Source organism: Thamnophis sirtalis, unplaced genomic scaffold (assembly GCF_051295495.1).
Source record: "Thamnophis sirtalis isolate CommonGarterSnake01/CBP01778 unplaced genomic scaffold, rThaSir2_p1.2 scaffold_6, whole genome shotgun sequence".
Taxonomy (NCBI): Eukaryota; Metazoa; Chordata; class Lepidosauria; order Squamata; family Natricidae; genus Thamnophis; species Thamnophis sirtalis.
Genome location: NW_028261386.1, coordinates 117980208 through 118006806, shown reverse-complemented (window position 1 = coordinate 118006806; position 26599 = coordinate 117980208). Strand labels below are relative to the sequence as shown.

Here is a 26599-nt window from a genome sequence, read left to right as displayed (position 1 = left end):
TAAGCATTAAGCGCATCTTATAAAAATGCTGAGAAAAAAGTAATTTTACATCTAAACTGAATACGTATATAATTGAGAAACGGAATGTAGGTATCATTAGTCAAGTAAATAACATTCATTTATTGAAATGTTATTAACACAAAGAATCATATCTATATTCTGCTTTTCCACCAAGTAGCTGATGTGTTGGATATGGCTTTATCTGCTTTTATAAAAGTGTCCCATATTTCTGTCACTATTAGGAATTGAATAGTAGTTTTTTTTCTTGTTTAGTAACATACATTTCAATACATTAAAACTGGATAAGAAGACAATCTTGCATGGTTGAGTTGCACCTCCAAAAATATGAGCAAGCTGGGTAGTTTCATGGACATTTTTATCAAATGTAAGATAAATGTTGTTTTAATGGAATATACCAAAAGAGATGCTATTTATTAAACAGAATATAAAGAATATAAAAAAAAACATAAGATGGTACCTGTGTTTGAAGGACATAATTTTCTTGGCTTAATTGAGACAGTTCCTTATCTTGCTGCACTTTCATTTCCAGAATCTTTGCCTCCATTTCCTTCTCTCTTTGAAGGGAGGTGGTTTTCAGACGTTCAATGACAGTATTGGCTACAGTCAATTTTTCCTCTGCTTCCTGCGCTCTTTTTAGTAAATAAAGCTCTCTTTCACTATGAAACGAGGAAATTGGGGCTACCTGACGACAAATACATACAATATGGAGTACAGAATCAAATTCAATTGCTAATTTTCTTTTCATTTTTTTTACATATAAAAATGAAATGTTTAATGTTTTCCAAGCCTGTTCTAGTTTGCAAAATATTCCAATACTGTAGAGAGAAATGAAAACACTGCTGTTCATTAGGAAAATGCATTGTTTTATCCAAATTAATTCAAGTACCTAAAATAGAGACAAATAAGTGCTATGCTCAAGGAAACATTTGAATGCATCCACATTAATTTTAATTCAAATGAATAAGTAGAAAGATGGGAAAACACAAGAGCTGCCTAAGCTCCCCGAAGCAAAGATGGGGAATCTATTATTCCTCCAGCTATCTGCACAACCCTCAGAATTTTTAGCAATAGTCATAACGGTTTAGGCTGCTGGGAATTGTAATTCAACATTTCCCAAATTTGTTTTATAAAAAATAAGGCTATAAATAAGACAAGCAATATTACTATACTGTATCTCTTTTTCAGACAAGCCTCCTATGTTGGAATTCCAATCTATCCCGTTTGCAAGAAGGACCATGTACAAAATGAGACTCCCCCTCCTCCTCCTGTATCACCTCACATCCTGTCTCTGCATCAAAAATAAGGTATTGTTGCAGGAGCCGTTGGAGCTGCCACCAGACTCCGACAGCAAGGGGCCCTATGAGTTGGCCCTGGAGGATGTGGAGGACCCTGGACAGGGTTCCGACTCCGAGCAGGGCGCAGAGAGACTGGTTGGCCACCAGATGGCGCCTGAGCCTTGGATCAGTGGGGAGGAGACAAGGGAGTGAGCCAGAAACCAACTGAGAGTTGTTCCGGGATGCACGCTGTTGAAAGGCTACTCGGCGTCAAGAACTACTACATAATTACAGGAGGTAATTACGCTCAGCTGATGGTCATTAAGCTCCTCTCCAGACTATAAAAGAGACTGCTTGTGCCACACCCTTCTTGCAGAAGTCAACACTTTGACTAAAGAGAAACAAACTTGGCAGGCTGGATTGCTGCCAGAGTTTGTCTGAATTGCTGCCAAAGTTTGTCGGCCTTGCTGCCAAGGTCCTTATCTGTTTGTTTATTTGGCTTTCAGCTACCGAGATTCTGGTCTTGTTATTATTAGGAGATTCCATTTTACGCTTGTCTCAGCTTTCATTACTGGACAGAGGAGGGGGTCAGAACAGATATTGAGTAAACTGAGGGACTGCAGATTGAGGAAAGTCAAAATTACCCTTTTGCCTTTCCTTGAAGTTATGAGTTCCATTAATGGAATCCAATTCACATATTATAAATCCATTGAGTAGTAGTTGTCTGTGGTATCACAAGAATTCTTTAAAACAAAAAAAAATGTACTTTTTGTGCTATGGCTTGGGCTCACTGTATATAAGCATAATGCCAAACTGGGTGTTGATTTTCCTTTCACACATCTGAGGAGCGTATACAGGTAGTCCTCATTTAGCAACTACAATTGGAACCAGCAACTCAGTCAATAAGTCAAGTGGTCGCTGAGTGAAATGACAAAGGTGCTTATTATCTTACTTCAGCTTTCTTTTGCTTTACAAAAAAGTAAACTCCTGCTTTACAGCGAAGGTTGTAAAAATGAAGCTTGGTAATAAAGTTACTTCTTCATCACCGTGGTAACTGCAAACAGTTGCTCAATGAGGACATGCTGTATGTGAGTGACATTAAGAATACTTCAAATGAAAAACCTTCCTCTTATTCTGCATTTTCATTTCTTGAACATTATCTTATTTTTTGTGTGTGTCAAAATAGTTCTAGTTTACCACCAAATTCTTGTCTAGCCTAATGTATACCCCTCCCTCCCTCCCCCTCCCCCCAACCCCCCTCCCCCTCGACTTCCCAGAACCCGTACACGGTATGGATTTTTAACAAACACAGTCTAAAATCTATTGAGAATAAAGAAATAAATGACATCTCTACATTGATCTTAGCTTCTTCTTGCTGAGCTAACTTTAAACAATTTAAATCATTTCTGATCTTAAGCAAAGGCTAACTGGAATTTCTTGGTCCCGTATTTATTTTGTATATAGTCAATCCATTTTTTCCAGTCTCGTTTATATCTCTCATTTGAGTGATCTTTAAGATATGCCGATATTTTAGCCATCTCGGCTAAGTTTGTAACTTTCAATGTCCATTCTTGAATTGTAGGCAAATCTTCCTTCTTCCAGTATTCCGCCACCAACAGTCTTGCTGCCGTTATTAGGTGCAGAATCAAGTTAATCTCTACCACTGTAACATGAACATTCTCCTTTAAAAAAAAAAACCTGTCAAAGAACAGTGGCTGTATCACTAACCTTGTAACCCTGACTGTCATTTTCTTTAGGCTCTGGTAGAAATCCACCTGGAGATAGTTGTCCAACATCAGCAGAATCATTTCTTTTGTGTGAGAGTGAATGGGGTTTTGTGTGAGTTACTTTAGTCATTGATGTGTCTTTGAAAGGAAAACAATCAATTACAGGTAGTTCTCAACTTACAACAGTTCATTAGTGACTGTACAAAGTTACAACAGCTAGTGACTTATGATCATTTTTCACTTACTGCCTTTATAGATCAAAATTCAGATAGTTGGCAACTGGTTCATACTTATGACTGTTGCAGTGTCCTGGGGTCATGTGATCCCTTTTGGTGACAAGCAAAGTTCATGGGGAAGCCAGGTTCACTTAACAACCGTGTTACTAACTTATCAACTTCAGTGATTCACTTAACAACTGTGGCAGGAAAAATCTTAAAATGGGCCAAAACTCATTTAACAAATGTTTCATTTAAGAACAGAAAATGTGGGTTAAATTGTGGTCGTAAGTTGAAGACTGCCTGTATGTCTTTTTTTTAAAAAAAAATTGCAATAAGGACTATATAATTTTTTATATAAATATATTTCTTGGAATAATTATTATTTGCCAAAAAGATCAGTTATTGTGACTTTTAATAGTTTCTTTATACATATATTAACATACTATATCATATCATATCGTATCAATATTAAATGTTTTATAAATATACCTTTTTGCTTTGGAGGAGATTTAACTTTCAGAAGTGGATTTTTGTTGCTTTCCTTCAATGTCTTCTCGTTAACTGTAGGAAAGTGCTTTAACGAAGAATTGGGTTTTCCATATCCAGAGCTTCTAACAGAACTATGTGATCCAGCCAAATGTTTCTTTCTATGAATAGTCATTGTGTTTTTACTGCTCTTATACATTACTTGTTTATTTGGTACTAAGTTTGGATTTTCTTTATTCCAAGTGTTGGGTTGATGCACCTGTAAACAAAACATACATGTATGTTATTGACTAGTTTGGTTTCAGAATGTAAAATAAAGGCTCAATATTTAAAATAAGGTTATGTAATCACTGAATTATTATTTTATAGAATAGCAAGATAAACTTTTAACTCTAATTCTACCAAATAAATTCTACCAAAATTATATTAGTTTGATTATATCACAAATAAACAACTCAAACATCATATCTAATATTAACCAGTGGAACAACTAGCTTCCAGAAGTTGTGAATTCTCCAACACTGGAAGTTTCTAAGAAGACATTGGACAACTATTTTTCTGAAATAGTTTAGGGTTTCCTGCCAGAGCAGGGATTCTATTCTATTCCATTCCTCTCCTCATGGAAACAGTTGATAGTCAGCTGCCTAAGCAGTAACATAACCATAGTGGTCAACAGGTGTCCCTTGAAAGATATTTCACAATCCTAGAAATCATCTGTTTCAAGAAATATGAGGAAAGTGGAAGATAAGTAGGAAATAGGGAGTATAGGTTGGAAGAATAGGATCAGATTTCAACCAGCAAAATATGCACCCAAGTATTAAACTCTGTTACTAAGCCAGATGTTTTTGAGTCTTCACTGATGGCTTCTTATTGACAGGCAAAGACTTATTTTTTAAATTTTGGGATTATGAAATAGATTTGTCCTGCTGATGATTGGTTCCTTTATTTTGAAAGGTTACCTTTTGTTTAATGGCTTATTTTGGACTATAGAAGTCCAAAATAGCTGTAGAAGAATAAAACTCTTTTATTACTTTCCTGCTTCTTTCTGCCTTAAGTATGACAAGGAAAAGCTGCTCACCTGTCCAGATTTCCTCTCCTGATAAAGTGTTGGACAATTTGAGAGGCTGGTTAATTTTATAACATTATGTTTAATTTTATTAGCTAATTTCTCCTTGATAACTTCCAGATGAGGACTATCTTTGCTACTTTCATTTGCAACTTCTAAAACTGAAGTATTTTCTTGTTCACCAGGATGGTTTAAAAGACAGCCAATGTTTTGGGATTCCACGGCTTCATTAGACGACTTCATTAATGCATCTGCGTGATCTTGTGTGACTTTCACAGGACTATGAGATGGAAGGGAAAGAAAGCCATATATGAAAAGGTTTGTTGTTAATAATAGCTTAGTAAAAAATATATGGACATTTGATACTGAATTGCACACTAGTTTTATATAATTGTTCACAAACTGCAGTAAAACAATTACCTGATCCTGCAGGACAGGATTAAGCAATAACAGACTAACAACAGATTGCTTTGTAGTGGTTATAAAGAAGTATCTCATATTTGGTCGAGTAAAGGAGAAATGTTATTTCCCATATACTCAAAAACTCCTTGACTATAAAAAAAACTATACCCAATACAGTAAAAATGAACCCTATTTATTTATTTTAGTTTTATATATTAGTATACAACAAACCAGAAAAATAAGCAACACTCATAAAAATATTCTGTCTCCTGCAGAGGGCACAAAAAATTAGTAAACTAAGTTGGCTGATCACTTTATGAAGGCGGAAGGGATAAAGTGTAATCAGATGTGGCTTTATGATTTCAAGATTTATGATTTGGTGGGCATGCACTATTAAGATAGGTTATGTTTTAGATAATAGGGTTATAGTTATTGTAGGGTCCATAAGCACCCCTTTGAAATTCAGTCAAGGTTTGTCTTCTGAATATGGGGATCTTGCTTGTGGGGATTCTTTCCCATACATATCTTAACTCTTCTATTTTACAGGTAGTCCTCAACTTACAACCATTTGTTTAATGTCCATCTGAAGTTCTAATGGCACTGAAAGAAATGATTTAGGACTGTTTTTTACACTTATGACCATTGCAGAATCTCATGGTCACAAAATTTGGACCTGTTATGACTCCCCTGGATGCATCCCCATATGCTAGTTCAGAGCAAGATGAGTTGGCAGCTGAGGGCTATGAGGCAGGAATGTAGGGGTTAAGCACAGGAGAGCGACCAGATGAGCTGCTGGCTGAGCTAGGGACAGGAGAGGCTAAGCTGCAGCTGGAAAGCCCAGAGGCCTTGGGTGGAGAGGGCACACAGCTGTAGCTGGTCAGTGAAAATAAAGAACTACCTCCTCCTCCAGGTCTGAGAGCATGTAGGGCTGAGAGGAGGCAGGCACAAAGAAGGTGCCAGGCTACTCGCCGGGAGGTAGCCTCGCCCCTGTTGATGAGCTGCACCAGGAAGCTTTTAGCTCAGCAAGGGGAGTGAAATGATACTGGGAACAACGTTTTCCTTTTTTTGCTGTGTATTCTTGCCCTGAACTTTGGTTCGTGCCTCTTTAGCTGTGGCCTTGCCCTGACTTGCTTTGTGGCCTTTCCTTTCCCTATGGGGAAATCCCTCTTGTGGATTTGCCTTTGTCTTGTGGACTTGCTTTTTCTAGCGGACTTGCCTTTGTCTTGAAATTTGCCTTTGCCTTGGGCACTTGCTTTTGCCTAGTGCACTGGATTTGCCTTTGCCTTGAGGACTAGTGTTGGCTTCATTTGAGTAGCTTGTTTGAGCTGGTGCCAGCACAGGGAATTACTGGGGAATACCAATTCAGGCTCGGAAGCATTAAGAGAGATTCCTTACACCTGTGGTGTGTGTGTGTGTGTGAGAGAGAGAGAGAGCAGGACAGCACAGGACCCTACTGGCTTGTATTTATGGTTGCAGTGCTCTAGGATCATGTGATCACCTTTTGCAACTTTGGATAAGCAAAATCAATGGAAAGTCAAATTCACATAATAACCATGCTACTAAACAGCAATGATTCATCTCCCAATTGTTTCAAGAAAGGTTGTGGCAAATGGAGCACAACTCAATTAACCATCTTGCTTAGCAATGGAAATTTAGAGCTCAATTGTGGTCGTAAATCAAGGACTACCTGAACTTAATTCTGCCAGCAATAGGACTGAGCAAACAGATACCATTTTAAGGTTGAAAGCTTTCAGCTTCAATTCTTCGCTCCAATTATTGATTAAACAGATGTTAGCAGCAAAGGTATATTTAAATCTTATGAATAATATACTCAAGGAGCAAATGATATCCTACTAACACTACAGTAGTAATATATTCATTTTAAAAAGGGTTAAAGAAAAAAGATATGAAAAATGTCATTGGCCATGTCACACATTTTCCAGAATGAATACCTAATAGGCTCTAATTCAAATCCCCTGACAAAAGATGAATCTGCTCTGATAGGTTTCATCAGTTCTTCTATAGTGGGCAAATCTAGATAGAAGGAAAAACAAGACACTTATTATTACTTCTGCAGCAAAAGTATTTTCAAATAAAATCTGAATGAAATTTCATTTTTTGGTCAGAAATTACTAAAAGATTGGCATAAACTATATCTGATTATATTGGGATTGGGTTGTTTTGTCCATCTAATTACATTCTACAGTGATTAATGCAGTGTATTAGCCATTGATTTTAAACTGTTTTGAATAGCTTTGGTTTTACATTTTATTGTACATTTCTAGGAGACATTGGCTATCTACACAGTAGGAATACTAAACTAAACTAAACTAAAAACAAGCATTACTTTCAGCTTTTCTTCTTTGAGATAATTTGTGACTTCCCAATTACAACCTACTGAAGCTTAATTTTTTTATAACCATAGTTTACTTCAATCTTTCATATATTTATTTTCTACAGCAGCCTTCCTATTCTTTACTATTTTGCAAAGCCCAAATACTAGGCATGAAACAGTGAGATCAAATTTCAGCCACACAGTATAATGGGTGATTTAGGGAAATTGTTACTTCTGCGCTCAAGCTTCCTCATAACTGTGAGAATACAATTATAGCTTTCAAAAGTGTCATTTTGTGCTCCTGGAGGAAAGGGAGGATAGAAACTTAATAAATAATAACAAATTTGAAGTAATTCTCTAAATTATGACTTTTTAGTGATTGTTGATTTGGTTAGTGAAGAATGCTACTGAATGGTATTAGACTGAAATTATATATTTAATTAACAATAATATGCCATATGTTAACAATCATATAATATCTTTTATTCAGGGTCTTATAGCAATAGCACTTAGACTTATATACTGCTTCACAGTGCTTTACAGCTCTCTCTAAGTGGTTTACAGAGTTAGCATATTGCCCCCAACAACCTGGGCCCTCATTTTACCCACCTCGGAAGGATGGAAGGCTGAGTCAACCTTGAGCAGGTCAGGATCGAACTCCTGGAGTTAGCAATGATTTAGTCTGCAAAACTGCATTCTAACCACTGCACCAACACAGCTCTTAAAGTGGTATAGCCTATTTTTCCTACAGTAACAACCTTGCATGATAAGTTGAGTTGAGAAACAATGACTGGTCACAAATCACATAGTGAGTTTCTGTGCATTGCAGGTTTCAATATTTTAATCACTATAGCACATTAGTTTTATATTGTTAGCTCTATTTAAGAGATCAACCAAATGTATAATTTATTGGAATGCTAGGCCAACATCAGATCACACTGAATAACTGAGCAGCCATTAAGATTATAAATCCGCTGGCTAACTAAGGAATTACTCATTTTGTTTGGATGTCAAATAAATATCCTGAAAACTGAGGAAAGAACTTACAATAATCAGATAGTCAACCAGGATAAGCAATCAAGATACAAAGTGTAGCTTTCAATATAATAGATTTCCTCGGATGTCTAGACTGGGCTTCTAAAGCGTTTCCATATGCTAGAAAACTACACCAACAATTATGCTGGTCTGCATTACAGTATTACATCTATCTTTAAGTGACTTCTAGATTGGTGCTAATACAATCACAAAATTCAAAAGGTGACTTACTAAAGATGGAAGGGCATGAATGAACTGCCACTGTTTAGTTCTGTTTTTTCAATGTCTTGAACTTTATACAGAAATTTAATTTTCTTACCAACAGAGTATGTTATACTTCCTTTGATATATTTAAAAAAAACACTAAAGGAAAACATTTCCCTCTTTCAGTTTCAGTCAAATTTGTAAAACCTTTTGCATTCTACAAGTAGAACATGTTTCTTCTTTGAGAAACTTCATGAAAGACATTTCATGAAATGTCTATTATCTATGAAAGAAACAATCTGCACAATGGCTACAATATAAGAACATGAATTGCCATCCTATTCACAGAGACCTTAAAAGGGTGGGGAAACCCTATAATATTGGCTTTGGGCATGAATAATAAAACTACAATTGTAGGAGTCAGACTCAATGACACAAATCTCTTTCCCGTGAAATAATTGACTGCCCTCCTAGAAAAATGATAGTCTGATAGGAAAGTCATGTAATTAGCTTCATTAGCACAATTTTGGAAATCAGCGACATGATGCAGTCACGTGGGATTGCAATTCACAGAAGTGGGTTCGGCACTTTCTCTGACGCAAACAGTGATGGCATCAGAGATAAAGCAGAAGCAGCAATGGCAATGGAAATTTTAGTATTATCATGGAAGGAGCTATTTATATCTTCTTTGGAGGGGACCATGATTGAGAACACAGTCCAGCGATCGGAACATGTTTTATTTAAGTGCAAACAATCTTGGGAAGTACCAGAATTTACCAGAATTAGTAATGGAAGTATTTTGGGGGCAGCTTTCTTTATTTTGTGAAGTGTCATTGACTAAGCTCTCTTCCACTTCCATTTTCTCATCATTCTGCTCATCTGTAGCTCCTAAAGACTGTTCAACATGACGGTAAGCTTGCTGCAAGGCTTCAAGGTCACTGTTTGTTCTCCCACTGGAAATACCTGTAAGGAGAAAAATGAAATGTTTCCAGATGAAAATAAAGTATTTATGAGGAAGAAAGCAGTAAAATAACAGCACTAGTAACCTAGTGTGACACTAGCAAAATTCCAATGTCACACAGGGCCAAAGCTTGATCAGGCAACAACAGGACTTTTAACCCATTGCAGGCACTCAATTCAGCTCAGGATTTTTCAGGCTCAGAGCAGATTTTATGAGTGAGCAAAGGGAAAGGGAAATCCCTGATTCTTTCCATTGTTAGGAACTCCTGACAAAGGCAGTTTTGTCCATGGCAACAGGCTGTTGGACCCTTTCATTGCAATCCCATATATATTTTTATTATAAAGCATCTTCTGCTGAGATTCAAATCCAAACGTATCTAGTAATGAGTTTCATCACGTTCAATAGGATTATTTCCAATAAATACATTTAGGATTGAAATGTAATTAGGTCAGATTGTAGCAGCAGATTCTAACCAACCAGTAAGCACTAATGTAAAAAATGTAAATTATATTTTACAGACAGTACTATAACTTAAATTCATTAGCTAGTAAGACAAAGAACAGAAAAATAGCATCCCGTGCTTTTTCTTGAATTTTCTTTCTTCTCAAAACTAGATTCAGAATATAGGGCTAGAGGTAGTCTGCTTGATCATGTGGAAAAAAAGCAACACAGTATTTAAGCTACGGTTGCATACTTTAAGGCCCTTTGATTTTAAATACTGGGTTTTCTGCCACTAAAATCAATGGAAAGTCAGTGGGAAGTTTTGTTTTGCTTAGATGGATACTTACAGTAATTACAGTAAAGTAATTTTAATAAGTCCAAATGGAATGAGACAGACTACTCCTGCCTCACATCAGTTCAGAGCAGGGGTGTCAAACTGGATTTCTTCGAGGACTGTATCAGCATTGTAGTTCTTTGCGGGCTTGCTGGGGGTGGCGAGATGGAATGGATGCCTCCTGCCAACCAAAACGGGGTGGGGGAACGTGCACATGCCCCCATGCCCCATTTTGGCCAGCAGGATGTCCAGGTCGAAAACGGGGTGTGGGAGGGCCACATGGGACCCCGTATCCCATTTTGGCTGCCAGAGGCACTGCGGGCCAGTCCTTTATTATTTCCATGCCAGCCCCACGGGCCAGATTTAAGCACCGTGGGCTGGATCCAGCCTGCAGGCTTTGAGTTTGACACCCCTGGTTTAGAGCATGATCAATAGAAGGAATAATTAACAAACAAAAAGTAGCCTTACCTGTTCCAGTCATTTCTTCTGCAGTAATTTCTCGAGCTGTATGTTGTTCTACCACAGCTGCATCTTGTTGTTCATTGGCTTTAGGAGTTTCTAAAACTGACTCTTGGGAATCCAGAAGAACTACAAAGAAAGAAGAATTGTATCTTCTCTACATTAGTGTAGATGAAGAAAAGGTAATGCCAACCTTACACTCAATCTGTAACACTGGAATGGGCAACATGCAGTAAAGTTAAATATATAGACATTCTAAAAATCGTTTAGATAAGAAACTTTAAGATAACACAGTAAATATTTAATAAATATATTAAAATATAAAACGCTTTAAATAAGAAAATGAAAAAGATGTAAAATTATGTATAAAATGATAAATCATTCACAATCATAAATTATATGCAACAAAATGTTAAAATACAAACAACGGTTCTTGCTTATGCAACAATAGGATCTAACCATTCCTCATGCTTGCAGGAGGTGGTTGGGGAAAAGACTGCAATATCAAGTATTCTAATTAGGTAGAAAGCTGTGTCACTCAATGGGACTTCTTAAGTAAGCATACATACAAAGGGAAAGCACTTTTTCCCAGTATGTAGTATGCTTTTCTTTTGTAGTGAGACTAATGGGTGCTGTACTGAATCTTGCCTCTAATTTTAAAGTATACAATTCCAATATATATTCATACATTTTTATTATTTTAAACTTTATATTATTTCCAAAATTTAAAAAAAATAAATGTTGATGTCAATTGTTCGTTGCCATTTTTATTTTTGACCAGTCTTTGAAGACAAAGTTAGTTGTATAATACAAATCTGTAAATCTTTCGTTTTCTAGTTACGGTGACTGATATGAGTACTGTTGACATCAAAGTATTCCTGTAATCTTTTCTAATAAAATTCAGGAATACTACTACTACTACTACTACTACTACTACTACTACTACTACTACTACTACTAATGATTGGTTTTATTTCATGGGAAAGCCAGCACTATGATAAGTAGAATTAAAGGTAATGGGCCTGTTATGTTTGATTATTTATCTCTCAAATTCAGAAAGATCCAACTCATTTTATACTATATAATTTCACATTATATGAATCTGATACCTTTGGCCAGCATGCCTGTCCCTTCCTCCTAGAAAATAAAATAATATACATATATATATAAATCTCATTCTTGTAAAAAAATATTTTGAATATGAAATAGGAAACTTTCTTGAAATAATTTACCATTTTACAACTTAAAATTTTGATGTTTTGATGTTTTTCACTTACATAAAATATTTCACTTACATAAAATTTAAGTAGCATCAAGTCAAAAGCTACACACTACTAGTTAAAAAAAAATCAAAATCTTAATACTTTTAAGTATTATTTGCATTTAATGCATGTGCAAATCATTCCAATCATTGTGCCTTTCTCCTCCAAATTCTGTTCTGGTCATAAGAATTCTAATATGTACTGATTTCCAGTAGCCAAAAGATTAAGAGTCATGTTGGTGCAATGATTAGACTGCAGTATTGGTTCAAGGTTGACTCAGTGTTCCATCCTTCCAAAGTTGGTAAAATGAGGAGCCAGATTGTTTGGGGGTAGTGTGCTGACACTTGCAAACCAATCAGAGAATGCTGCAAAGCACAATTGAGTGGTATATAGGTTTAAGTGCTATTGCTATCCCTTGAATGATTTTGGTGAAGAAAACTGATTAATATGTTCAGTACTTTTAAACCAGCCCTTTTACTGAACAGAATGCTTCATCTACACTGGATATACATCAGAGTACACATGAAAATACAAATCAGAAAAGATAGCTAGGAATACAAGGAAACTTAAGATGGTACTATTTTATACTATTGGATTAGAATATATTATTTATTTGCAATCCTATACACACCCATTTGTTCATTTTTTAGATGTTTCATACATAATTTTTAATGTTGTACAGATTGATAATATCATTATTATATAATTTAAATATAAGAATCCTGATTCAGCTTTTATTAAATCAGGAACATATGCCCTTGGAAATAATATTCCTTGCTCTACCATTATAGGATCCTGTGATTTCCAAATCTGTTTTAAAAATATATTAAAAACAGTATGTATGTCTCAAGAGAGTTATGTTTGGCATCAAGATCTTTAATCATATCATATGATTTTGGCATTGATGCTGAGCCCTTATTGTTCTTTTATCCTTCCGATAGTTTTGCTTTGTAGTGGTAATCTATCTTTTTGACGACTCCAGAAGTATAAATTGCCTGAAGAGCTCTGAACATAATTAGATGCCAGCTATGAAATGTTACAAGCTATATGTATCATCAGGAGCAAAGCCAGTAAATGCACTAAAAATCAACTGTAGGGCACATTTCTATCTTTGAACATTTGGGGTTTCAGGGCATAACATCTCATGACTGCTCACCTGGATGCATAGTCCACTGAGCTCAGTGGTCCCTACATCTCAAAAAGCAAGTTTTAGACAGCACTGTAAATAACTAGGTAAGCCCAGAGTCAGATAAAACATTGAAACCACAAAATTTAAAACCCTTAAAATAGGAAGTGATTGTACTTATCACAAATGCTCACAGTAGCTTCAGACGTGATCACCTGTTCAGCTTTGTTGTCTTCATTACACTCTGAATTTTCCTCAAAATCCTCACTATAATCACCTGAATGTTCGGAGGAAAGTCTGTGTTTAGTTCTTCAAAAGAAATAAGAGAAACACTGCTATTTTCCTTCCCAAGGATCTATTTCAGTGTTGGCGAACCTTTAAACAAACGAGAGCGTGCGCGCGGGAGACCACTGGAAACCGGAAGAACAGCTCCCCAGTGTGAACGTGCCGGAAACCGGAAGAGCAGTTCCCTGATGCACATGTGCGCACTGGGAAGCTGAGCTTCCATGGTTTCTGGCGCTCCCGTGTGTATGAAGACCAGCTGTTCGGCGCGCATGTGCACACCAGAACCCAGAAGAGCAATGGGCTATGCCTGGAAGAATGGTCTGTGTGCCATAGATTCGCCATCACGGATCTATTTCATCCTTTTATTGGAACAGTTATGTTCTTCTTCCAGCACAGGGTTGTTAAAGTCTCTCCCTGTGGGCCGGATACACCAAATTCTGGCCACGCCCAGTTTAGCGAAGTGGGGGAAAGTCCTGAAAAAGTGTCACGTGTCACTGCCATAATGACGTGAGCTTGACACCCCTGTTCCAGCAGAATAGCCAGCTACGTAATTGTGCTTAGAAATTGAATAATGTTACAGGAGTAACAGAAATGTGCTGTTTCTCACTGAATTGTAATGGTGCAAGCAAGCATTAAGACATTCTTTCTATTCAAACTGTGTCCAGTTCTGACTTAAAGTATATATGCAGATACTGGGAAAAAAAACCCCAAACCTATTCTACAATCACTCGTTGCATAAAGTCTTCACATTCTGTTGCAATGTAACAGATTCTCTGAATCAGACTCAATGGCCTAATGGCAATAATATTTTCTTATTTGTCTTATGTAACTTTTGACTTATGAGGACCTGCCGTTTAAATTAATATAATATCTCATGACTGCCTTTCATAGATCTGTACGATGAAATAATAAATTGACAACATCCTTTGGAAATTAATACCATGTAAGTAAATAGTCATTAAACGTAGGTTACTAAGCAAATTGTTTGAAATTACCAAATTTTTCATGACTCATACATTCACTGTCATTTTCTTCTTTTATCTCTTTCACTTGAAGCTGGTTGCTGCAAAATATTAGGAATGACAAAATATTTTTCTCTTCACTTGATTGAGGCTATTCATTCTAATGCTATGCTGTTCTAACAGCAAAAATATTCCTTTCAACCACCCCCAAATTTTTCCTAAGCAACTAAAGGCAAGCAGAATGGGCAGAAGTAGTCTGTGAATATCCATGTCAAAAAAAGATTTTAAGATACAGAATCTGTATTTAAAAGAAAAAGAAGAAGCTATAACCACCAATTTTGCTTTAATTATATTTATAGATATACAATTGAAAAATATTTTAGTCCCTGAAGTATTTAATAGTGAAAATTCCTTTGCTAATAAATCTCAGTCTAGTCTAGTATTCAATTACAATTACTCCTAGATTGTATCTGCATTAATCCTAGTTTGGACCTAAGAAAAATACTGTAAAAATACAGATGGCCACTGAACATTTATTTATTTATTCCTTTTATTGGCCCCCATCTTACCACAGGGTAACTCTAATCATAAAAAGTAGCTGGCAGAGCAAGGTCTTTAGGCTCTTACAAAAAGTCAGGAGGGTTGGATTTTTTTCAATATATTTATGTCTTATTTATGTTAACATTGTGAGGGGAACATTTTCATAAATGAACAGAATCACAAATAGTAAGGCATTTTTCTAGTCTATCCATAAATACCTGCTTGTTTCCCATTTCCAATCTCACTTTCACTTTGTTATCCATAAGGTGTCACTTTCTACTCTATAGCTTCCACCCTACTTTTCAATGCTACCATACAGTATGAATATTTATTTAGCACAATTTGTTTTCACGTTTGTTATATTTCCAAACTACTGCAATTCAACATATAACTACCATTGTTAAATTTGTTTACTTTACCATAAAAATGTTGGCAGGATTTCAGAATTATTAGAATCTAGTTCCTTATTTAATTTTGAGTAGTCGATGGTAGAGCATGCGCCTTTCTCAAGGTCAGCAAAAAACTTCTCCTTTTCTTCTTCTTCTTCCAAAGTATCCAATCCATCTCCCAAAATATTCTCACTGGGTCCCAAAGCAACAACTGAATCTAAATGATAAAAGAATCAGAATATAGATAACCATATGAGTTTATACCTTAGTACTGTAATTGCCAAATGACATTCAGACATTTTAAATAAGAAAACAAGAATATTAGCATATGGTTCTAAATTCCCATTTGTTTAAACATAGGAAGTAAATTCAAGACTACAAAGGAATGTGTGGGCAGACTGGTTCCCAGTGGGGAAAAAAAGAGAAAAAAAGAGACATGCTTTTGTCTCTGTATAGCAGGATAGATTTGTGAGCTCATATGGTTTGAATGAACCATTGGACTGGGGCAATTATACAACTAGTACAGAAACATAAAGCCCGTGTATTTTCTAGAGCTGAGTTGTAAAACACTCCTTGAATCAATCACAGTGCGTTTTAAATTGTGGCACCAGGGTAAAAATAAATATATAACATTGTTTTGAAGTGACCATTTCATTTCTTCAGAACTATGCAACATAAAAACCACTTTAAAAAAAATAAGCAGTCTATACGTCCAATGTATTTGTTAGCAAATTCTTAAAATATAGTATAACAAAAGAGACTTTTAATATCAGAAGCACTTTTACCATTTGATTCCAAACTATCTTTGCTTAAAGAGACAGAAACACCATGAAGCTGCGGGAGCTGGAGGTCTTCTCCAAAATCTTCATCTACTTCCTCAATAGAAGGAGCAAGCTTCCGTGATTTCAGAAAGCTATTGCAGGTCTCACGTATACCTTAAAACATAGCCGGGGGGAGGGGGGGGGAGAGGAGAAGCATGGAATGAATATTGATAAATCTATACTCAAACACAGAAATACATTGAATGATGGGTTCAAGTGCTTTGCCTACTTAAAATCTCCATTTTCAAAACAGTTTACATATTGCATTTGGTCTAAAAAGTCATATTACCAATGTATGCTTCCCACAGAAGACATTGGATTTTAATGCAATTAAATTTGTTAGCACAACAAAATGACGACCCTATTTTCTAGATTATTGTTAACAATCAAATATCCAGTTCTCATTTGTTTCATTGATAATTTAAAAAACAAAAAACTAGATTCACACTACAGAACCTAGGATCTACTTATCTTATAAATGTAATGTATTTAAGGATAAATTATGTTACTGAAAAATATTTCATATTTAAATAGTTCCATACAACAGATTTACTACAAAACATAAATTTTTAAAAGGTTGCATTATATATATTGTTTTGAACTGAATGCAAATTCAACTGCAGTACAGAGGGAATAATTCTTTAGCTGCTCCATGAATCCTAAATATACAAGTGAATAAATCACTTTTATAAATCTAATTAGAATATAATTTTGCTAAAAATTACACAGAATATTTACCAAAATATTTCAACAGAACTCAACACATTTTGCAACAGAAGGTCAATCATTTAGATGAAGAACCAACAATGCACACAGCTACTTTATAGCACTAGTTTTACAAATGTAGCCTTCACAATATGAGCTCTTATTTGACTGACTGCCCATGAAGAAATCAAATATCTCATATGCTTGTCATTACCTTAATTTGAATCACAGCAGGATTTTTGTAATTTTTCAAAATGGTGCATTTAAACATTAACTTAATTCATATTGGAAAGTCTTTTAACAATGGCTTATTACATGGCTTGATTCAAAACCAATTTACAGAATTAAATATTTCATAAAAACACAGGAACTTTCCACCTAGCTCTTTACTGACTGGTGCTTAAGTTTTAGAAAAGACTCACCTAAAAGGCAGTACAGGAGTAAATAGAATTAAATACCCTGATTCGTAGCAATTCAATAGAGTTTCAGATTAAAAAATATTTTCAATTCTGCTTCTAGATGACATATTAATTAATCTTATATATATGCAAATTTGCACCCTCATTTTAGCAAGTTCACTCCACTTGAGATTATAATTGGCAACAACTCACACTTACTTGATCAGAAAAATTAGTAACAAAGTAAAAGCATAGTTACTAAAAATAAATTAATTTTGAGTCACAACACATCATAGCTAACATCAAACATTGGCATTTATAAACAGGAAATCCAGTACCAGGCTCATTATCTGAAAATGATACCCTCTTTTCACAATCTTCAGCCACTGCATCTGTTCTTTGCATAAGTTTCTTCTCATTCCCTTTTGATAAACTTTTGATAAACTTGCTCTTTTTTGGAACTTTGGAAATTCAAGAAAATAACAGAAAAGATTGCAACAGTGAGTGAAAAGTAAAATCAAACCACCAAGAATAAAAAAAAGCATAGTACAGATAGTGTTGATTTCTAGACATGCCAGGTATGAAAGTTTGGAAACAGAAAAGATTTTCATTTAAAAATAATAGCACCCAAGGGCTCTAATCATTTGCTCTAATTAATAATATATGAGATAATTTCCTCAAACTGTAGAAAACACTGCTAAATCGAAGGAGAGAAATTGCAACGCGCTAGCAAGCATGTATGTAGATGGTTTTGTTTGTTTTATTTAGAGTTGCATTTAAAGTTAAATGTCGCAAATCTAACTTTTCTCAAGTAACAATAAAATAACAAAAATAATAATTTCTACTTCTAAGCATTATTTCATTTGACTGCATTTCTGGATGGTTTACTTTCTCTTATAACTGAGGTAATGCTTTAACAGATATTTCAAGATAAACAATCTATTTTGAATTATACACAGCTTATATATTACCTTTCTATTTTTGAAATTATTGCAAGAAAAGTATCACATTTCAATAATAATAATAATCATAATAATAATGTCTTCTGCAAAAAATCCCAGAAGCATTAACATTAAACAAGCATTCTGATTCTTAGACTATGTAGTCCCAAAACCTTAATAGCTATAATTGAATTAATGTAACATTGAAAACCTCAAATTTGCAAATCACATACTTATTAACAATCTAAAATTGTATAAACTTACGTAATGGGATTCCAAAAACTGATGAGGTAACTCCTGCTCCCACTGGCATAAGTGTAATGATTTATCTTTTCCACTCTAGTCCCCTGCTCTCCTAAAATGTCTGGACTTATACGGGAAAGGACATTTGGTAAAAAATAATCTCTCTGCTTATTGTGATTGGAGAATCCTTCCATTTGCAGAATTGCAAATCTAGATCCCGCTTACTAAAAATAAGGCTAAATAACTGAATTTGCTTTTATCATCTCATTGCTAAATATTTTTTTTCTTGTACTTTTCATCAGAAAGAATACTTCAAAGTATCTGTTTTGAAATGGTAGCTTAAGAGCTATAAATATTATAATAGTTTTTTTTTTCTTTACAAATGTTTTATATTAAAAACAGGGCACTGAATTAGGAATTTTCATTGCAAACTTAACTCTTCACAAAACTGAAATACTTTACAGTTCATTAAGCTTTACTACTATCTACAAAATTTTATCCAATAGTAATCTTATTATTTTATTATCACCCATTTCAGAAAGTATATTGATCTTCACGTTGCTTCTTTCAACTAAGTTTCATTAGAGGACAGGCAACAGAATAAATGATTTATGATTAAAGTACAATGTTATATAAAAATCCCAAACTACATTATTTATACGACAGTGTCATATGAACAAATGAGGAAATTTGCCAGATCCAAATATTTGGGTATTTAGTTGGAAATAATGTTCTGTTCCTGTACAATGTGCGTTACAGTTTAATAATTAATTTCTCACTGAACATATGAAAAACCTTAACAATACAATCCCTTGAATATTTATTTGGAATGGTACTTGATCTCTAATATATATGATTAAGAATGTAAATTTGACTTCCAATATCTACTTCTGAATCTTATTTGTTTATGTAAATATGGAGACAATACCACAGTGCTTTGAAATGTTATAAAAAGAATGAACTTATTTATAGTTGCTCATATAATCAGTTTATTAAATGATTAGCAAAAAATATAGGTAGAATATAGCACAATACAGCTTCAAGCAATTCCTGAAACAGCTACCCAAACTCAGAAAAAGACATTATGCTTAACACTGTTAAGCACCTCATTAAAAAAAATAGTCCTACAATTTCTATTTCATTTTCTCTCCTCTGTCTCCTTCTCATATACACACATAAACACCCCATCTCTATACATAGGAATAAAATTCAGCTTGAATCAATCCGCTTCAGATTGAAATCATGCTCATTGGAGGTAATTTACATGCAGGTTTAGTATGAGTTGTTATGTATCCTAATTCCCAGGCTAGGCAAGAGAGACAAGTACTCGCCCAAAATTTACACACAGTCATGTATATATAGACACAAATAACAGTACAAAAGTGATTCACTGACACCTTGTGGCAGAGTTGTTACACAGACTAAATTTCAGTACCATACCATCATCTGAATCATCTTCTATTATCCACCATGGCACAGGAGGCTTTTTATTTTTAGACTGCTCAACCGATTCAGAAATAACATTTTGATTTTGTTCATTTCCAAGTGAATCATCTGAAAGAGACTGAATAAAAAGAGAGGCTACTATTTATTTACTGCTTCATTTTTATGAGCCAGCCATGTTTAAGCATGTTTAAACTGTTACTGATTTCAAAGAAGGTTAACTCTGTGCTTAAAATATAGCAGTTCTTAAAATAAAATTTTGCACTGAACATGTCTGTAATAAATTGTTGGACGAGCAGGTCACATTTGTATGATGAAGTGTAGTATTTATACGATGCTACTAGCTATTCGTCCAACAGTAATTATACTACAGATTCATCTCTGATTATTTTCCAGATTCTATTTTCGATCATTTTAAATTCCAGCAATGTGTGGTTCTTCTTCAAGCCTTTTTTTTTAAATTGGAAAAAAAGATGCAAGAAAACATCTGTACAGATTTTCTAGAATACAGTTCATGTATAACAGTCTGGGAGCACAGGAGATAAAATTTGCAGGGTAGAAAGGGTATTATAACTGAAAATTATTCGATTATATCTGTGGAAATTCAACATTTTGGGGCAACATATTTTAATTTCTGCTTAGATTTTGTCATGTTCATCAAATTAACACTGTCCTCATTTTAGAGTTATGTATGCCAATTTTCAGACTTTCCAATCACTAGAGTTCCTAAAGAGCACATAATATCCTTATTGAATCCTTAAAGATCTCTATGTTTACGTCATGAAGATTAATGTCCACAGAACAACACAAATGTATTTGTAGATCCTTTTACTTTAGTGAAAGTGAATTCACTCATACGAATTATGAAAATAATTCTTCTGATAAACCATGCAGTTTAATTATTATGTTCTTCTTTGCCAATACTGGAAGAACCAAAGTAGCAGCCAATCTAATTTGAAACACACTTTGATATTAAAAGTGGTACTCTGATCTGTTTTGTTTAGTGCTTGTAGCAGAACCTGGGAGATTTTTTTCAAAGTGAAGACACAAATGGCCAGGTCAAATTAATCCTTAATGTAAGTGAATTTTTTCACTTACTAATGAAAACAATTACTAATCAAAACAAGCCATTTCAAAGCTTGCATAAATCCTGATAATTGATAATTTATTACACACACACACACACACGCTATTATATAATAGATTATAAAAAAGCACTGGAGATTATATGGCACAATGGTTGAACTTTTATAATAACTTTTTGTTCGCATGTACTGTATGAATATATAGGAGCAAGGGTATATGTAATGGAGGCCTTCAGCTTATCCTGCAAGATTTGTCTGAAGAGAGAATCAAAGGCATACTAGAAATTGACAAATGCCTAATACAGCACTGCTTGGGGTTCTCTAGAGTAGTGGTACCAACCTTTTGGGCACCAGGGCCCCGGGGGGAGGGGGGGCATGGTTTTACATGCTACCTATATCTTGCACTTGTGCAGATGAAGCTTTCCTTGCTTGTGCAGCCCAGTTCCAGATAGCCTTGCTTTAATATAAATTAATATAAATATGAATTGATGTCAGGATAAGACATTTAACAATATTATAGAAAAGGGCACAATATTCTACTGTTACATTGAAAACAGACAAATAAAAATATATCTGTACCTCTTTTAAAAACTGCTCAAACTTTTCATCTAGATCTTTAATTGAAAACCGGTGAGCCATAGTTAGCAATAGAGTTCAACTTCCCAAGTCACTGGAGTGGTCAACTGATCCTGAAATGAAAAAGGAGCATATAATTATTGTGGGCAGATTTTAAATTTATTACTTTCTATACTTACATTATAACACTTAACTTGGCCTATAATGAGGGTGGACTATACATTTTTCCAAATGCATCACCAAATTTAAGTTCTTGTTACGCTGTGGCAAGGAATGCAAAATCCATATAAGTTTAAAACACTCTTAGATTAAACTATGACTGTTTCAACAACCTCCAAAGAAACATCCTAATTTAAATTGGTACTTTGTTCACATGCATGATATGGCATTTTGCACTGATGGTGCTTCCACTATAGTTCTCAATTCATCTATTAATAATGCTTACTATTCATCTTTGCTTACTCTTCTTCTTCTTCCACATAACCACATATGGTAGATAGTTAGCAATTGTTTTTGTATTCTGTGTAGCTGTAGATAGCAATTTTGTATATTGTTATACAACAATATACAGGTAGACCTTGACTTACGATCACAATTGAGCCCAAATTTTTTGTCCTTAAGTGCAATGTTTGTTAAATGAGTTTTGCCCCATTTTACGACCTTTCTTGCCCCAGTTGTTAAGTGAATCACTGATAAGTTAGTAACCTGGTTGTTAAGTGAATCAGGCTTTTCAGAAGGTTGCAAAAGGTGATCATATGACCCTGGGTTATAAGTTATAATAGTTATAAGTATGAACCAGTCGCTAAGCATCTGAATTTTGATCACATGATCATGGGGATGCTTCAAAGATTGTGTGAAAAATTAACATAAATCACTTTTTTCAGGGCTGATATAACTTTGAAGGGTCACTCAATGAACTGTTGTTAAGTCAAAGACTATCTGTACAGGCTTGTAAGGCTGTTGGTTTTCCAGCTGATAAACCCAGCATCTTAACCGCTAAGCCATATACTGCCCTATAGATGTAGATAGCCATTTTTTATAATATGTTATATATTCAATATTAATTGAAAAGTGCCTTCAAATCAGTTTTGGGGTAGTTATGAATAGAATGATTCCTACATTCTAATTCTGTAGTAACAGAATAGACTTTCTTCTGCGGTAGCCCCTCCCCATTTCTCATCCAAAGCTGTTCTGTATTTTGAGACACTTTCAAAACGGTGGTGGGAATATGGCTGTAGGGTGAAGTGATATCTGTATCCTTTCTATCACCACCTGATGAAGAAAGCACTGGATTCCATCTGTTTACTTATAAGCATTTATGCAAGAGACACAACCATTACATTAATACCAGTTCACAAAGGCTTTAGTTTTGAGATGGACTATACAGTCCTTGCGATGAGGACATGTGTTTTATTAATATTACTCACTAAAGCATACTAATGGACTCAAATAAACTTTCAAAACTAATTATAACCAGAAAACTATTAATTCAATACATATTTTAAAAACATTTGTTATGCTGATTTCTAAATACCATTATTTCAAAATATTAAGCTGTTTGTCTCTCTTTATTTTTAAATATGCAATGTTCATACAGACATCAATAATATTTTTACACCAAATTTAAATAAAAATATTATTGACTCATGCTAACCAGACAATGATCCAATTCTATATTCTTGATTCAACACAAGTGGACAGCCACATTACAAGACTTTGTTGAAATAATTTAAAATCCATCAATGTGTATTGTTAATGAAAAAGAAAGTGTTTGCGGAATAATTTCTAATATAAATAAATGTTTTAAGCTCTTTAGGTATAGCAACCAATTTCAAAATTATTTATATTCCATTATTTTCTTAGTAATCCCTAACACCCAACTAACTCATATTCTGACATACTAATTCTGTGATCTTTATGTCATAATGTATCCAACAACTGTACCTAATTTAATCTTCTGCATGGAACAGTTAAGCAAGATCAGGCCTGATTAGTACAGCACTTGGATCAGGAAACACTAGGCTACACTAGGAAAATGGTACAGTTTCATATTGTTGGAAAGAAAACATGACTGAATGCCAGGAGTCAAACTCGAATGGAGTAAGACTACATTTTAATCAATTTCATTAGATCTTGTCTTTTATACTGTAAAGGAGCTCAAGGCAGCATATACAGTGCTTCCTCCTAGTATTTTGCCCCACTTATCATCCCCTTATGAGATAGATTGGATTTAAGAGGGAATAACTGGCTCAAAGTCACCCAGTATGCTTATGGCTGTGATATACAGCCTGGATCTCCCAAGGTCTCCAATACTTCAATCACTACATCTATCAGCCTCATTACATTTACAAACTTCAAATTTATCTATGTCTGATTGCAATTTAAATACAGCAAGGAGCAAGACTCATAGAACCCAGCAGTATTAAATAAGCAGAGTTTGGATGACATTTTCTGTCTTTCCTATTTTCTACCAGTTTAGACAGATTCTTTCAGAACTCATCAATGTGTCTTTCTTGCATTTTAGCATTTTCAGTGAAAACCACTACCATGAGATTAGACTGTTGGTCCATTATGAAAATACTCTGCTAGTCACCAAACTCAATAGGTAATATAGGTAGTCCTCAACTTATGATCACAATTGAGCCCAAAATTTATGTTGCTAAGTGAGAAATTTGTTAAATGGGTTTTGCTCCATTTTACGATTTTCCTTGCCACATTTGTTAAGTGAATCACACTGCAGTTAAATTAGTCACACGGCTGTTAAGTGAATTGGTCTTCCCCATTGATTTTGTTTGTCAGAAGGTTGCAAAAGGAGATAACCTGACCAAGGGACGCTGCAAAGTGTCATAATTATGACTTGGTTGTCAAGTTTCCGAATATCCATTGCGTGACGATGGGACGCTACAATGCTTGTTGTGTGAAAAATGGTCACAAGCCACTCTTTTCAATGCCGTTGTATACTTTGAACGGTCACTAAATGAACTATTGTGAGTCGAAGACTACCTGTACTGAAACATTCACTGTCTTTCAGCCTATAAACCTCAAAGGCTTTTAAGAAAGCCTTTCAAAAGACTTTAATTAACCCTTTAATTAACCCTTTTGTTTCCTCCACGCAGGAAATCCATTCAACAGGGGATGCTTAAAACCCAAGGCAAGACATGCAAGATAAGGATGAGCAGACAATTTCAGATCACTTTTTGGTTGACTTTATGGTAAGCCTGATAAAAGGCTCTCTCTGATCAGACAGGGTGGCAAAATATGGGTGATCTTTAAGGGATAGTAAAGAATTCCTGGCAAGTAGATGGTGAAGAAATGGAGGTAGTGACAGATTTTATTTTCCTGGGCTCCAAGATCAATGCAGATGGGGACTACAGCCAAGAAATTAAAAAAACACTTGCTCCTGGGGAGGAAAGCTATGTCAAATCTAGACAGCATATTAAAAAAGCAGAGACCTCACCTTGCCAACTAAAGTGCGTATAGTCAAGGCTATGGTTTTCCCAGTTGCAATGTATGGCTGTGTAAGTTGGACCATAAGAAAAGCTGAGTGCCAAAGAATTGAGGCCTTTGAACTATGGTGCTGGAGAAGACTCCTGCGAGTCCCTTGGACTGCAAGGCCATCAAACCGGTCAGTCCTAGAGGAGATCAACCCTGGCTGCTCAGAAGGCCAGATCCTATAATGAAACTCAAATACTTTGGCCACCTATTGAGAAGGAAGGACTCGCTAGAGAAGAGGCTAATGCTGGGAAAGATTGAGGGCAAAAGAAGAAGGGGACGACAGAGAATGAGGTGGCTGGATGGAGTCACTGAAACAGTCAGCCTGAGCTTAAACGGACTCCGGGGGGTGGTAGAGGGCAGGAAGGCCTGGAGGAACGTTGTCCATGGGGTCGTGATGGGTTGGACACGACTTCGCAACTAACAACAAAAAAGAATTGGAGGGTCTCCTCTCTCTCTCTGCTACCCCCCCCCCCCGGCTTATGCTATGCATACGCCTCCTGCGCGCCCATTTCTTCTTGGAGCATCTAGGCGAATATCAATGGGGGGGGGGGAGCGGAATCTGGAAGCGAAGCCGAATATAGTATCGCGAAAGCGGGAATCGCAACTAGCAGGGAATTAATTACCCCTCGATCAACCCCTCTGCAGGCCTTCCTACCGAGGGCTGAGGGGACGTAGAGCCACGCCGCTCCGGCCCCGCGCAGTTGCTGCGCCAGCCGCCCCCTTCAGGAGGCAGTGAGGGGAAGGAGGTCAGGGGCGCCGACTAAGTTCACCTGCGGAGGAGGAAGAATCGGCCAAGGGACAATCCGTTAGACTGAAGAAAGTTCCGGGCATCGGCGGAGGGGGGAGTGTTACCTAGGCAACCAACTGAACCCGTGCGGCCGCCGTAGCGCAAAAAGCCGGCGCTCAGTGCCGTCATAGGTTACGTGACGGTGATGTAGATACGGAGAAGGCTTATGGAAAAAAAAAGTCTACTTTTCCGTCTCCCCGTGGTCACGTGACGCAAACAGAACGCGTTATCTAAAAAGGCGGGAAGGGATTTGATTGGGCGGCGGCGAAGGAAGGCATTGAAGTGGGTTTTGCTTCAGTCTGCGGATTTTGCGCCTTGATAGTTTTCCATTGAAGGGGAAAAATGGCTCCGAGCTTCGGCGACTTTTCGGCGGCAGGCCCATTATTACCTTCTCTCGGACGCACAACAACAGTGCGTCCCAGAAAACGTCGCGGTATATCCTGCCAAAGGCAGGGCAAGTTGCTAGTCCTCTGGGAAGCTCGTTATCGAGAGGCTGCCCCTAAGGACGGAGAAAGCCTCCCTATCTGGATCCTGGGATAGTTCCCAAAACTGGACTGCAAAAATCTATATGATCTTAA

The 26599-nt window shown here is 35.8% G+C and overlaps 1 protein-coding gene across 7 annotated transcripts in view; it reads right to left on the bottom strand.

Moving 5' to 3' along the window:
• The window catches only part of CEP162 (centrosomal protein 162), a 42071-nt gene extending 15987 nt beyond the window's left edge, over window positions 1-26084 (bottom strand). For 4 of the 7 annotated variants that reach the window (XR_015697085.1, XR_015697084.1, XM_014055117.2 and 1 more), the window contains exons 1-16: window positions 26005-26084; window positions 21743-21852; window positions 20076-20199; window positions 17790-17912; window positions 16313-16462; window positions 15558-15744; window positions 14632-14699; window positions 13546-13628; window positions 12073-12100; window positions 10973-11092; window positions 9546-9731; window positions 7147-7228; window positions 4805-5072; window positions 3730-3985; window positions 3024-3160; window positions 479-703 (exon numbers count right to left, since the gene is read on the bottom strand). Coding sequence is in view for 5 of the 7 variants with exons in the window: in XM_014055117.2 (XP_013910592.2) it covers window positions 479-703; window positions 3024-3160; window positions 3730-3985; window positions 4805-5072; window positions 7147-7228; window positions 9546-9731; window positions 10973-11092; window positions 12073-12100; window positions 13546-13628; window positions 14632-14699; window positions 15558-15744; window positions 16313-16462; window positions 17790-17912; window positions 20076-20199; window positions 21743-21802 (2097 nt within the window). In the remaining 2 variants the exon portion in view is untranslated. The other 3 variants (XM_087718800.1, XM_014055116.2, XM_087718802.1) reach the window with 3 other exon arrangements.
• Between the last annotated feature and the right edge of the window lie 515 nt (window positions 26085-26599).